Source organism: Brassica napus, chromosome C5, assembly GCF_020379485.1.
Source record: "Brassica napus cultivar Da-Ae chromosome C5, Da-Ae, whole genome shotgun sequence".
NCBI classification, from domain to species: domain Eukaryota; kingdom Viridiplantae; phylum Streptophyta; class Magnoliopsida; order Brassicales; family Brassicaceae; genus Brassica; species Brassica napus.
This window is the reverse complement of record NC_063448.1, coordinates 1,167,857-1,182,599: the sequence shown is the minus strand read 5'-3', so window position 1 is coordinate 1,182,599 and position 14,743 is coordinate 1,167,857. Positions and strand designations below refer to the sequence as shown.

The following is a 14,743-nucleotide window of genomic DNA, read 5'->3' as shown; positions in this document are numbered from 1 at the left end:
AATAGATTAGATGGAAGTAATATTTGTTCATAAGAACAAGTCACAGATTGCAAAAAAAAAAATCTGGACATACAAGCCTCGAATAGCTACAAAAGTTTTTCAACGTCGAAAGTTTTTTCACATACATTATTGTTCAATGATGAACAAATACTACACTCTTAATTATGTATGAAGTTCGAACTCCATATGCACATTAAATACTACTCCATTGTTTCATATTAAATGTCATTTTGACATCATGCACACAGATTAAGGAATCATGCACACAGATTAAGGAAACAATTAATTTTGTATATTTCCTATATAAAAACACAATTACCTATATACTTAACCATATTTCAACCAATAGAAAAATAAATTACTGCATAAAATTAATAAATTTTGCATTGAAAATAGAAAACAACACTTATTTTGTAATTAAAAAATTTCTCTACAACGACACTTAATATGAAACGGAAGGAGTAAGGTTTTTGTTTTCTCCAGAAGCGTAAGGAAACGGGGAAAAGAAAATTATTTTCTAAATATTTCTTGAGTGATATGTGCAGATTCTGTCAATTCATAAATTTAGTACATACGCATATACATTTGAGTAGTGCTAAATTATTTTTGTAATAAAAAATAATGGTATTAAGAAATCATACAAGTGCGTAACATATTTGATTTAAACTATATTTGATGAGGCCTACCTTCAATCACGAAGCCAATAACATTTGTGACACTACTATAATATCTTACGAAAAGACCGCTTTAAAGTAATTATCATCAACTTTTTAGTATGCTTTTTACAATCTCGAATGCATCTACGAACAATTATGGATGAAGGTGGGCCAAGTTTGACCGTTTAGTAGCAATGTAAGGTATTCTTTCTAGTGTTTTTCCAGTCTTTATCCATATATGTGTAACATGAAAATGTCCTCATCACTCAATAATTGTTGTAGATCACTCAAACAAAATCACGGCGAAGATTATATTCTTATTTATATGACTTGCTTAGCTAAATATATGGAAATCTACAAAAAAAATATGCGAACCTGTTATAAAGAATTGTTTATACTTTAGTAAGGTATATTTGTCGATGAAGCATATTAATTTTTAAGTCACAGAAACTTTTATTAAAAAAATTTGATATCATGGTTCATGAGAATCATACGTTTGATCAGTGTCAACTGAACTATATTATTGTACATAACGTTTGAACAAATTAATACGTGTGTTGGAAAACGAATTAAGATTATTGCAAACTCTAAATGTTTCAAAGTTTCATGTGTATTATAAGTGTAAACCATTGACAATGAAGATTCATATATATAGACCAATGCCCTTTTCAAATCTTAACATTCGTACCAAAAAAACAATGCTCATTTCAGTTAATTATGTTATATGATAATTAACATCCACTTGATCCTATGTTTAGGTATTACTCTCTTTTCCTCGCGTTGCACTCATAGACAGTTTCAATCAACTTTGTGGAAAATGGTTAGATAGTGTTACTTTATCTTTTAATAACTTTTATGACCCATATGAAGAACGAATCTTTTGAATATCTTTTTCATTTTCCACGTGTAGTTGCATTTATTCCCCCCCCCCCCCCTCCATAACTTTTAGGTGTGAATATATAACTTGTTCATTTTTTTTTTTTTTTTTTGACATCGAATAGAAACTTTTAAAGACTACTTAACAGCCCTTTGGCCAGCTTGAACTTGTTCATTTTATTTATTAAAACAACAATGCATATCTTCTTAGTTTGTGGGTTGTCTTGGTTCCTTCGGCTATTAAGGGTGTTGGCATAGGCCTACCTTTTAATTTCCTTTATCCCTGGTTCTGCTTGTGGTTAGAAATTTTGTTCGTGCTATTTGTCTTTTTATGTGGCTATTGATGACTCGAGCTCTAAGAGATTAACCTTGTATTTTAGGTGGGTCTTAAGACAAATTATGATTAAAAGAAAAAGAATAATGGCAATTAAAACAAAAGGCTGTTTTGTGAATCGAAAGGTAGAATCGTGTGATTGTATTGGGATTTTGAGATTGGAATCTAGTATTAATTACCTTCTATCGTCTTCTCCGCCAATCCTCTTCTCCTCATCATGGCGATTTCACGTTTTTCTTCTTCTTCGCACAGTTAAGTGTCATTCGTCTCTGTTCTATTTATCTTCTTCTCTGCTTCTTCTTCTATGTTTCTTCTTCTCTATTCTTTGTGTCTTTTGTTTATAATTTGTTTTCTATTGGTTTAGGTTCTTCCTATGTTCGACCAAAGTGATGCAGGTTGCTCTAGGTCGTTCTGCTTCTGATGAAATCCGTCTGTGTATCTTCAAAGCCTTCAAGGTTGTGTACTCTGCTTCTTACTTGAACTTTTTACTGTCAGTTACTTATGTTGTGGAATGTTGTTTCAGCTGCTTCATGGTGTTGCTGGACTTCTTATTACGAATATGCCAAAGGAAGAAGTCGAAAGGTATCTTATCTCTTGAACCCCCTCTTGTCTTGAATTGTATCATGTCTCTTTGTTACAACTTTTCACAAACCTTCTTCGTTGCAGCTTATTTAACGCTTATGAGAATTCTGACTTTTCAAGAACCCGAAGCACTGCAGTAGAAACGGTTTGTGATTACATCTCTCATTCAATACACTATTTTGAATGTAATCTTGATGAATCACTATGTAGGTACGGTGGAGGTGCTCTCCGACTTTGTAGTTTGTGAAGAAGGAAAGCCTCTTTCGCCAAAATTTTCTCGTATTTTGGTAAATAAGAATCCAAATGTCTTTCTTCATCACGTTTGTGTTATGAAAAATCTGCTTATGCTTTAGTTATTATAATTACTTGTTGCAGTGTCCGTTGGGAATCAAGTTGGCTATTTCAAACTCAACTTGGTCTGCAGATGGAGCGCTAATGACTTTGAGCTTTACCGAGAAGGCGTAGATCTCTCAGACGTTGAAACAAAATTTTGATGATCAACGCTTTTAAGTTTCTAAATATTGTATTATTCACTTGGGTTGTGCTTGTTCTATTGGTTCTTGGTTTGCACTTGGCTGTTTTATGTCAAAGTTTTGTTGCTTTAATGTTTGTAGAATATCGAATTATCATCTTGAATTCCCTGTTCTAGTATTATTGACCAAACTACAAAATCAATCTTTAAAATGTTTAAGCTTATTTTCTTGTTATTCAGTCACAATCCAATTCCTTAAAAAAAAGAAATTTGTGAAGGTTAACAAAATTTTCAAAGTTTCTATATAACTTCACAATACTCTTGTTGTCTCTTTAAAGTTTCATAATCTCTTGCTCTTGTTCTCTCTTTAAAGTTTCATAATCTCTTGTTCTTGTTCTCTCTTTAAAGTTTCAAGTCCATACCAAAAGAATCATAAACTCTTGTATTGTTGTTCTTTCTTTTTCACGAATACATCAACAACTGAAAACTGATTTGGTTGAACATGTATGTCATAAATTTGGGCGTGACGAAGACAACAACTGAACTCGAATGCTTCTTTCAAATTATTATCGTTTATTTTACTTATCTTTGTTTTTATATTTTTATTTTAAAATCTATGTTTTAAATGTTATTTTTATTATGTTTTATTTAATAATTAAATTTTATGTTTAGTAAAACAATGTTTAATATTTTTTTAAGGACCCGTAAATAAAAAACTTGCATTGGAGCACAAATTGTAGGCGTCTCTTCACTAAAGTTTTTATCAACATTTAATTACTAAAATAATTATTAAGAGACCTAATGGAGTTTGTGAGTTAATCATGCTCTGAGAATTGTCCTCCTTACTGTTATTCTTGTTTTTATAGTTGTTTATAGGGCTTATTTACTAAATAGCAAAAAAAAAGTAAAATTAGATTTTTAGAGAGAAAGTAGAGAGAGATAGGAAGAGACATTAGTAGAGAGGATGTGTTTTTAGTTAGTCAGTGAATTTTGTTTTTTTTGTGTGTCTATTGGGTGCAATTTCCCTTGTTTATATTGTAACGCTTTCAAGTGCATTTATATTGACAAAAAAGTAAAACAAAATGTTGAATAGTAAGGGTAAGGTCGTTGAAAGATTAAAAAGACAAAAGAAATAGACCAATTCTGATTTGTGGAATGTCGATATCAATTTGACGGAAAATGTATTGGATTGGTCAAGTCGTAGAAAAAACAAGAAGGCCATTATCATCCACTAAGTGACATATGTATACTTTAAGTCGAATCATATCTCCATTATATCTTTATTTTTAATTTCATATATCTCCAAGTTTCTATGCTATGGTATGGATCTATCATTTGTCTTCTTTGAAATGTCGTTTATTACATTATATTTATATACGCATACGTTTAAACAGGTATATATAATTGTATCCACAATAATCCAGAGCTTTAGACATCTCCTAGATTGTGATTCCTGGCTACGTTTTTTGTTTATTTTCCTCCCAAGAATGTGAGTATGGATTCTAGCTACTGTTGTTTTATGTGAATCCATTTTAAGACTTTACAGTCGATGCTAATATTATTCTACAGTACATATAAACATGTGAAAATGTATATGAAATGTATATACATGTACTTATGCTTTTAATCTTCAACTAGTGACAATTTTCACCGCAGTTTGCCTACTTGCTAGCAAAAACTTTGGTTGAATTTCTTATAAGTTCTTTTTTTTTTAAAAAAAGGGCATTCTTGAATTTCTTATAAGTTAGCAACCACATATTAAATTAAGGAACTTCATAAGTCTAATGTTTTTAAAATAACTCATTTGTTTTTTTTTTTTAAGATCAAACATTTCAAACTAATGGTGTCTTAATTGGTGACAATATTTATCAATGCCGCCGAGTAATTCGTTCCTATTATTTAGAGTGTTTTCCATTTATGATGATGATATGTGTGTGTATATATATATATAAGCTATGATTATCTCACTTTTATGGACCAAAAGCATGTGGTATATCGGCAGTGTACTCTCTAGATCAAAATCTGTCTTATCAATGTTACTTTTATTTGATTTTTCTCTTTTAAATGGATCTAAAAATATATCAATTAAACCATTTAGGAACATAAGAACAAAAATTAATCTGCTAATGCATGTTGTTCGAAAAAAAATCATTTCAAATTTCAGTTAATATTTTCCAGTTAGAAAAATCATGTGTTTACATTCATTTACATTTAGCAAACCTGTTTCAAAACAAAAAAAAAAAACTTTTTATTAAAGATATGTGAACAATCATTTTTGAACTTAAAAGATTTAATTGAAGTAAATTAATCTTTTTAAAGTAAATTAAACTATTGATGCATTCTCCATAATATCGAACTTTCATCATTGTTGTTTATTAACCAGGTCTGTAGTTTTTTTTTTTTTTTGAGAAAGGGCCTAACTAGGTTTGTAGTTTTTACTATAACTAATACAAATATTGACTGTAAGAATTCAAATTAACAGTTCTTTGAAATTTAAACTGTATGAGCTGTCTGTATACAGCTAGGTTTGTTATTATCAAAACTAGGTTGATCAAATTCAAATCAACAGAGCTCTACAATCCATCTGCATGATTAAATAAATATGTCGATGTCATATTATCGTTCTTTGGATACATGCATATTCACACATAAACGCGTACCTTGATTATCTGGTAAAGGGCACAATACTATACTATATAACGAAGTCTCGATAATTTAGGGGAATATTCTAGTGCCGCCAAAGTTCAAGAAGAAAAGTCCAAAACTAAAACATTAAAGAAACGTTATCATTTATAGGAATCTTAAAACATGATTACATTATGATTAAAGTGGAAATTACCTAAAGAATTGGTGAGTAAGTCAGCCCACAACCTGACGACGTCTCGTCCTTCCAAAAATTCACCTGCATTTTGTCAGTTATCTGTCTCTCAATTTCTTTCAATTAATTAATTCACCATAATCATTTTACTTTTCAGCGAGGGGGGTAAAAACAGATTTAGTTTTTTTTTTGACTAAAGGCAACAGATTTAGTTTACTTTTGTTTGAAAATGATATGATCGAGAATTCGAGATTTTGATATATCAAAAAAAATCAAAGTATCTAATTTAAGTAGAAAAATATGTTCTACATAATATTTTTCTAATATAATATAATTAATTTGGCACTCTTGATAGTATACGACTCAGAGTCACATGTTACGTTGAAAATAAACATTTTATGAAGGAAAACACACTTTCTTATATTGGAAAAACGCTTTGCTAAAGAAAAAGGTAACATTGCAAAAAGATCCTTGTAGTAAAGCATGAAAAAGATTCTCGTTCCTAACAACTTTATAAATCAATTCCAGATAGCATTCGTAATTGTTTTTATCTCATATAAATAGGAAAATGATGTTCCAAACATCAAAATAAAATTTATTGTATCGTGATATTAATCTTATTTGCTCAATGGAAATATTTTAAAATTACAATAATGATGGTTAATTCAGTTTGAATTATTTTGGCTATCAGTTAAAAGGAAACTATAAAAAGAAAAAAGAATATTTGAAGTGGGGTACTTGAGAAGAGTTTATGGAGTATGTCGCATGGGTTTTGATTTCACTGTCAACCAGACGATTATTCTCTTTTACCTATTTAGGTTCTTAATTTCTTTGTCGTATGTTGTTGGATTTTACCTTATGAACACGTGCATGGGTACACGTGCATTGCAGGCTTTGTTCTCAATGATCAAGAGATGCAATCACTGCCGTTGGATCTGTTTACTTCTTTGACCACCCTCAATTTACGGAAAATGTAAATCTCAATTGGTCAATTATGAAAAGGATCAAGAAATGTTCTCTCTATTTCGCAATGCAAGTAGTTTAGACTAAAAACATTAATATTAAGAAAGTTGATACTTTAAGAAAAATAATATTTAATTAATTAGTTCAACCAATTATAAAAAAATTGATATTATTTGATTGGTTACACTATATCCAATAAATGTAAAAGTTATCTAGATATTTGGAAATTACTTACATTTTGAAACAAAAGAATTTTCCTTAAACTACTTACAATAAGAAACGGAGAGAGTAGTACCTATCATGTAAACAAATTCATTATTCAACATCTAGATTGCATTACGATGCCAGTACTTCAGTTCTCATAGTTGTAGTAACCAAAATAACTATAACTCTGTACTTACCACATAGTTATTGAAGACTTTGGTCCGCTTCTTACGAAACTTCAACCAAATCTAATTTTGAATGAAACTAATTTTTACCTTTCAAATGTTTTTTTAAGACTGAATTGCTATTAGTTCGTGATATATTGTACTAAAAATAACACTTCTGTCAAGTACTAAATATAACACACAAATATATGAGTAAAAGAAAAAGGAAAGGTAATTGACACAAAGATGAAAAAGAAAAAAAAAGTGATTTTTATTTTACTTTTTGTTGACAAAAAAGGAATAAAGATAAAATAAACAAGGCCAAATAAATAATGAGATCATCATTCAAAATAGAAAAGGCAGACATAGTAACTTTCTGTGTGTCATGACCGCACTGCCACTGAAAAACAAATATCAAATATTGAAGATAAGTTTAGGGGTAATATGTAGTTGGTTTCCACCGCCATTAACTTTAAAGTAAGAAGTAGGAATTTTAAAATGAGAACATTTTGAAAGTGTAATATATAAAATGGCTGCAAATTTTTTTACTGATCAAGGTGCTTCTACATTTATTGAATGAAAGATGAATATTATTTTCTTATTGCACATATGCGCTTATATTAAGTGTGTCTATATAAGTATGCAACCAACATAACTTCTCTTTTGTATTTTCCTCTCGTTCGCATTTACATCTGATTCTAAGTGTTTATAGTTTTTCTCTCTCTTAATTATCCTTTCACCCCCATCTCTAATCTTAAGGCTTCTCTTTTTGTATCTCTTCCAACAAAACTTTGGTCCAGAAGAAGTCATGACAGCTGAGGATCGGACAATTTCAAGTAGTGGAGGATATGTCCAAAGCTCATCAACAACTGGTCATGTTGATCATCATCATGAGCTTGAATCCTTTAATCCTCCTCCTGCTAAGAAGAAAAGAAACCTCCCTGGAAACCCTGGTAATAATTAAGTTAAATAGATCAATTAATTAAACCCTAATTAAGAAGATAAAAAAAATGTTAACAGCAAAGTGATCTTCTTGATTTGTTTTCTATACGATCTTGATCTACAAACATGCATACGTTTTACAGATTAGATCATTCATAGGATCCATTATCAATATCATAAATTTTATTTGATTATTCCGATCTCTACAGATCCAGAAGCCGAAGTCATAGCTCTATCCCCAACGACGCTTATGGCCACAAACCGCTTCCTCTGTGAGATATGTAGAAAAGGTTTCCAAAGAGACCAGAATCTACAGCTTCACCGTCGAGGACACAACCTCCCATGGAAACTAAAGCAGAGGACCACCAAAGAAGTACGGAAACGAGTGTATGTGTGTCCAGAGAAGAGTTGCGTTCATCACCATCCGACAAGGGCACTAGGTGACCTTACAGGAATCAAGAAACATTTTTGTCGGAAACATGGAGAGAAGAAGTGGAAGTGCGAGAAATGCTCCAAGAGATATGCAGTTCAATCCGATTGGAAGGCTCATTCAAAGACCTGTGGGACTAGAGAGTATAGATGTGACTGTGGTACAATTTTCTCCAGGTATTTAATATATAAATCTTTACATCTCTTCATCACGTATTATAACTTATGTGAAAGCGCTTATCATGATCAATATGCATTCAATGATTCAAACATGAATAACTTTATTATTAGTAACATTAGCTTGAGTTAGTAAATATATATTCTGGTAATGAAAAAAAGAATGAAAGACTACTATCACTTCAACTAAAATAGTCTACAATATCACTGAACACTATATATAAACAAATTTGTTTTATTATGTTGTTTGTAACTAAGAGAAGATAAGTTTAATGTATTGTTGTTGACTTGTGGGAAGTGGCCAGCTTTTATAGGGTCTAAAACGAAATAGCTGAAGAGTTTTAGTCTTTCTATTTGTCATTCTCTGAGCGTACATGCTTCTTGTTTTCTTGAATAAGACAGTTCCTTGGATTGGCATATTTTGGTTAAAGTAAGAGGTACAACCGTAGTAGCTATATATATACATAAACATAAACCTATGTATGTGTGCATAATTGTGTTGATTAATTGTTAATTTTTTGGATACAGGAGAGACAGCTTTATCACGCATAGAGCATTTTGCGACGCCTTAGCAGAAGAAACCGCTAGGCTAAACGCAGCTTCTCATCTCAAAAGCCTTACCAGTAATAACCTAAACTACCATTATCTCATGGGCACACTTATACCATCACCACCACCATTTCCATTCGGACCACCACAGCCACTGCAACAGCACCACTTCCCTATAACGACCAACACTTTCGATCATCATCATCATGACGTCATGAAACCTGCTTCTTCGCTCTCCCTATGGATGGGAGGAAACAACAATCATCATCAAGTGACCGTAGACGAAGGTATCGCACCGCAAGAGGATTACAATTGGGTTTTCGGGAACGCAAATAATCGCGGCGAGTTAATAACGACTAGCGATTCACTTATCACTCATGAAAATATCAACATAGTTTCGAGTAAGGAAAACGCAAACGCGGCTACTTCACTTTCCGTGCCTTCTCTTTTTAGCAGCGTCGACCACATCACACAAGACGCAAACGCAGCTTCCTCGGCGGTTGCGAACATGTCAGCAACTGCATTACTTCAAAAAGCGGCTCAGATGGGCGTGACTTCTTCTACTCCGACGACGATCACCACCAAACAATCCACGTTTCATCAGACTGTAGAAGAAGGTGGCAGCGATAAGTTCTTCGCTTTGTTTGGACCGAACAGCGTCGGTTTAATGAGTAACAATGGTCTTCAACACGAGATCGAGAACCCTAGAAGTGGCGTTACGGTAGCCTCGGGGATTGATGAGTTACAAAACTACCCCTTGAAACGTAGAAGAGTTGAGAGTGTGGATGCAGGAGGAGGAGGGCAAACTCGAGATTTCCTAGGAGTTGGTGTACAAACAATGTGCCATCATTCATCCTCTATCAATGGATGGATTTGAAACACTTGTAATGAATTTGCTTTTTTGAATTTTTTCAAGCAGTCAAGAGCTTATAAAAGCTGTTATTTCGTTCATTAATTCAAAGATTTTAGATATTTCGTAATGTATCAGTGTAATCTATTGACTAAAAGTTAAACTTATTTTTGGTATGCTACGGTCTGGTGACGTGAAACTATGCAGTGGTTACGTTACGTTCAGTACAGAATTCTGATTAACTTAACGACATTATTTGATTAATTTTCTTAACTCTGTTTTGGATTAGAATCTGAAGACTTTTCTGCAATACATTTCTTCTGTATCTCGATTTATCAAATTCAAAATGATGTCTCAGAATAGAGTCTACATTCATAAAAAAATAGAAAAGAGTCCACACCAACCGGAGAAGAGCAGAATGACACATTGTCTAGGCCCGGGCGTTCGGGCCATCAGTTTCGGTTCGATTAATCCGGATTTTCGGTGTTATGCTCATAAGTCTCGTTCGGTTTTTATTAATCGGTTCCTTCCGGATCAGATTGTAACAAATATTTGAAATCGTCCAAAAATATATTTTTTAAACTTCAAAAACTGACAATTTGTTTTTTCAAAATACATAAATTATTCACAGATCTAATTTAAATTATCTAAACTAACTAAAAATTATTCAAAATAACAAATAAAACAAATTACAAAAATATTTTGAATACTCTAAAATATCTAAATCAGCTTAACATATATAAAAACATTAACATATTTAACTAATTTCGGATATCTTCGGATCTTATTTTGAATTTCAGTTCGGTTCGGATTATAACCAAACCCCAAAATACTAAACTCATAAGTTCCGCTCGGATATTTTTGTATACTAGTTTGGATTCGGTTTCAGTTTTTCCGGTTCAAGTCTAAGTAGATACTTCGAGTTTGGGATAAAAATGCCGAGGCCTACACATTGTAGTGATTCACACATTGGTATTTTCGAATAAAAATAAGATTCATGCATACTCATTAGGTATAGAAAGGTCTTGATTTGTTTTTCACAAATAGCTACTTAGCTAATAAGTGTATGTCAGTATAGTATTATATTTTGTATGTGCGTATTAGTTTTGTATCTGCATATATAAAGAGTGTATCGAGAAGTGGTGGGGACAAAAGGAAAGATGAAGGCTTTTTGGCTCAATAATTCTAGCTTAACTTGCAGGGCAATTCATAGTGGAGGTCTTGTAGGATAATAATAAGAAAATGAAAATGAAGACAGATTGAAAAGAAAAAAGAGGCATAGTCAGTGTATTCATTTGTCTAATCTAAAGCTATTATGCTAGCTAGATATGTGAGTTACTATTGGCAACAGAATATTCAAATCTCACATGACGTGACATACTTTACTAAAACTTCTAAAAACCACAAATAAATACTTGTATGATTTTTATTAGGGTCATATATACTTCATAGAATCATAGTTGTGGGTTTTTCAACGATAATGTAAAGTTTGCATCTAACCTAGCTCTTTTATACTGTTTTTATTAGTTTTTTTTAACGGTGATTTATTAAAATATTACAATTATGATATGCGAAAGATTACATAGACGATTCGACAACCAACATTACTATCTGTTTTATGAGGATCTACGCCTAACTGCATTACCTGAGCCGTCCTATGATGATCCATGTTTGACCAGATTTACTTGCATCATGTTGAAGATCCCTTGTAAGCCTTTTTCCGTCGTCTGCATAATTATTTAATAAATCGTTTTCTCCGGGACTTGAAACCTGGATTCCCGTAATCTGCAAGAAATTGCATGGGATTCGAACCTCATATCTGGGTGTAAAAGCCTTTAAATAGGTTACGGGGCTTCTGCGCTGTTTTTATTAATTACTACTATAAAATTTATATTGTCGAGAGAAGAAACGAAAGGAAGTAAGTCATCGAGTATTTGCTTTTGCTGAATACACAACCAGAACAAAACATGGGAAAGAGAAGAGGTTGCTCCCTTGCTAAGGTATGAGAAATGGGCTTACGCTTATGGTCCTTTGATAAATACGGCCCAATAGAGAAAATTATGAACTCAGAACTTTTTTATTCTGCTCAGTTGTTCCCGACAAACGTTGAAAATACCTATACATAATTGCCGACGATCACGGGACAAAAGCTGTGATAGCTTCGACTCCACACTAAGCAATCGTTGAGATTAGAAAAAACTTCATGACGCATTGTCCCATGGGTCCCTAAAGTCTTTTAATTCACAGTAAATGCCTACACTTCCCCTTTATTTTCAAATTGGACCCCACACCCATTCTTACTCATTGCTTTTTATCTTTAAGGTCTACCTAACTATCACATCTACTATCAATTTTTCTTGTTATTACCAAAATGCTATCATATTATTCAGTGATAAATCATATTAACAACAAAATTTAGCAAGTTGGTTAGTCATAGTTATCATAATAACTTTGTGATAACTCATAGAAGGAAACATTTTTAGAGCTACGTAGATATATGCTTTGACATTATCTAAGCACTGCTACCACAAATCATGATCTAATTCCAACCTTCAATTTCAACTAACTCAACCACTAAACAGTAAAGAGAAAAGTCAAAAGGCATGTATAAATAACATAACTAATAGATTTGTAATGATATTTTCTTTTCTTTTTGACCAATCAAATGCAAATGACAAATCTCCCTCCTTAATCCTCGCATGTTGCTTGGCCATTTTACTACTTGTTAATTCTATTAATACACAAACTCACTCACACACCAAAACACATCTCAAACCCTCAAATCTCTTTTCTCTCTTCTTTGATGGCTTCATTTGCTGTCCAGTTAACCTTTTGCTTCCTTGTTGCTGCTTTTTGCTTCATTGGAGAAAATGTTGAAGCTAGAGAAGGTAACCTCTTCTTTAGCAAGTTCACTCACGTAGATCGTCCAAACAACAAAGAGGTAGCTCTAACCTCAGCTCCCGCTCCGGGCCTAGCACAAGCCAATGGAAGACTCGGTGATGGGCCTTTCGGACCAGGTTCAGGTATGATTCCTCAAACCAAAGAGTCGTGGCCGGTCTCATCTACGACCACAGACGAGGAGTTCGAGAAATTGATGGCTACATTTGACGAAGAAAAGAACAACAACCAACTACCGGAAGAGTTTGAGAAGGAAGAAGAGTCCCGAGAATCAGAAGATCTTAGTGAGAAAAAGGACAAGTACAACTATAATGGATACACTTACACTACAAACAATTATAATGATAATAGGAGAGGCTACGGTAGAGAAGAAGAGAGACAAGGGATGCGTGATACAAGGTTTGCAGAGAACGGTAAGTACTTCACCAACACAAGAGGTCGGAGCTCCGAAAATGCCCCTAGCCGCAGGTATGAGAGCGCTCAAGGAAATGATCATCCATACGAGTTCGACACTATGGAGGAATACTACAAGAGCTTGGAAGGTAGTCATGAGGAGTTTGAGCCTTGAAAAGTCGATACGATTTCGTTTGAGATGCAAAAGAACTTTTGGAGTAATTGTAAAATCTCAATTTACCTTTATTTTATGAGAGATGTAAAATCTACAAATCACTTAAATTACTATATATTAAAAGTTTTAATGTTTTATCTTAAACTCAATTACAACCACAATTCCATTAAAAATAAAATCATAAGACCAACACCAATTTAATCAACAAGCTCTGAGGTAAAAACATCAAGAGCTGTGCAGAAAAAAATATATATTACACAATCTCGTCTTAAAACTAAACCAACGGATTAAAAGAAATTCATAACCATACTGAATTTAATCCACTGGTGCACTAGAGAATTCTATGAAAAGTTAAACTTAGTAAAATAAAACGTGAAAAGCAGTGACATACATAAGTTACTGAACAGGTACAGTGACGAGTTCATATTCTACCAGAGAAAGATTGTTTTGTCGGTTAACCTCGAAGGAAACATGATCAGTGACTTGAATGAGTCCCCATTTGTCAACGGCCATTCTCATCGTATCCTTAAACATGTCGATCTTTGCATTCCTCAGAGTAACAGTTGCCCCAGTCTTCATTACATCAACTACATTAGCAAATCCCAATAGAACATCATTAATGTTCAATTAAACAGAGGCAAAAACTGAGCCATTATGAGCGTACCTTGATCGTTGCGAGCAGTGAAAAGGATGCATCCAGTATCGTCACCGATAAGGCACTCGGCGATACGATGAGTTCGAAATGGCCGCGTCAACGAACCATTTTTACGGGTCGCTGGTGTGACGGGATTGGATTCAACTACTTTCACGGTCAAGTTATAGCCGTTTTTTCCTGGTTTTAGCTCATCCACCTTCACGAAAACTGGTTTCGTCTGCTGCACGGTCGTCGTTGACATTGTGTAACTCGCCCGCTTTCACGTAGAATTCTAGGGGGGTTTTCTGACTTTGGGTGACCAAGAGTCGCTGTTAGATTCGTCTCGCAGTCTTCTTGTTTAGGGTTTTAATCCTCTTAATTGGTATTTATATGGAAAATCTTACTGAATTAATGAGATTTATTACACTAAGAAATTATATATTTTTTTAAAAAAAACTGAATATCATAATGGGCTATATTTAAAAAATAAAAAATATATTTTATTTAACGAGACAATCATTATGTTTCCATATGTAAGTGGTAAAGAACTTATCGGTATGAAAATCACCATGTATATATGTTTCAATAACAAAGATTGGAGGAACAGTTTTTTGTTGCATGACAATG

The 14,743-nt window shown here is 33.0% G+C and overlaps 3 protein-coding genes across 3 annotated transcripts; 2 read left to right on the top strand and 1 right to left on the bottom strand.

Annotated features, from left to right (window-relative positions):
• Window positions 1–7,604: 7,604 nt before the first annotated feature.
• On the top strand, window positions 7,605–10,146 carry LOC106401669 (zinc finger protein MAGPIE-like). The gene is made up of 3 exons (XM_013842224.3): window positions 7,605–8,022; window positions 8,221–8,617; window positions 9,146–10,146. Exons 1-3 carry the CDS (start codon window positions 7,878–7,880, stop codon window positions 10,041–10,043), a joined length of 1,440 nt encoding a protein of 479 aa, XP_013697678.2. The 5' UTR covers window positions 7,605–7,877; the 3' UTR covers window positions 10,044–10,146.
• A 2,515-nt stretch (window positions 10,147–12,661) lies between these two features.
• On the top strand, window positions 12,662–13,626 carry LOC106422934 (protein E6). The gene has a single exon (XM_048757709.1). The coding sequence runs from the start codon at window positions 12,820–12,822 to the stop codon at window positions 13,480–13,482; it is 663 nt and encodes a 220-aa protein (XP_048613666.1). The 5' UTR covers window positions 12,662–12,819; the 3' UTR covers window positions 13,483–13,626.
• A 26-nt stretch (window positions 13,627–13,652) lies between these two features.
• BNAA03G07690D (uncharacterized protein At4g28440) lies at window positions 13,653–14,706 on the bottom strand. Its single transcript, XM_013863719.3, has 2 exons — window positions 14,147–14,706; window positions 13,653–14,069 (listed from the first exon to the last, which is right to left on the bottom strand). The coding sequence occupies exons 1-2, from the start codon at window positions 14,376–14,378 to the stop codon at window positions 13,879–13,881; spliced, it is 423 nt and encodes a 140-aa protein (XP_013719173.2). The 5' UTR covers window positions 14,379–14,706; the 3' UTR covers window positions 13,653–13,878.
• Window positions 14,707–14,743: the final 37 nt, after the last annotated feature.

Coding starts and splice junctions, on each gene's coding strand:
- LOC106401669 (XM_013842224.3), top strand. CDS start 7,878: ATGACAGCTGAGGATCGGACAATTTCAAGTAGTGGAGGATATGTCCAA. Junction 8,023..8,220: donor AAACCTCCCTGGAAACCCTG/GTAATAATTAAG, acceptor CGATCTCTACAG/ATCCAGAAGCCGAAGTCATA. Junction 8,618..9,145: donor TGTGGTACAATTTTCTCCAG/GTATTTAATATA, acceptor TTTTGGATACAG/GAGAGACAGCTTTATCACGC.
- LOC106422934 (XM_048757709.1), top strand. CDS start 12,820: ATGGCTTCATTTGCTGTCCAGTTAACCTTTTGCTTCCTTGTTGCTGCT.
- BNAA03G07690D (XM_013863719.3), bottom strand. CDS start 14,378: ATGTCAACGACGACCGTGCAGCAGACGAAACCAGTTTTCGTGAAGGTG. Junction 14,070..14,146: donor CACTGCTCGCAACGATCAAG/GTACGCTCATAA, acceptor TTGCTAATGTAG/TTGATGTAATGAAGACTGGG.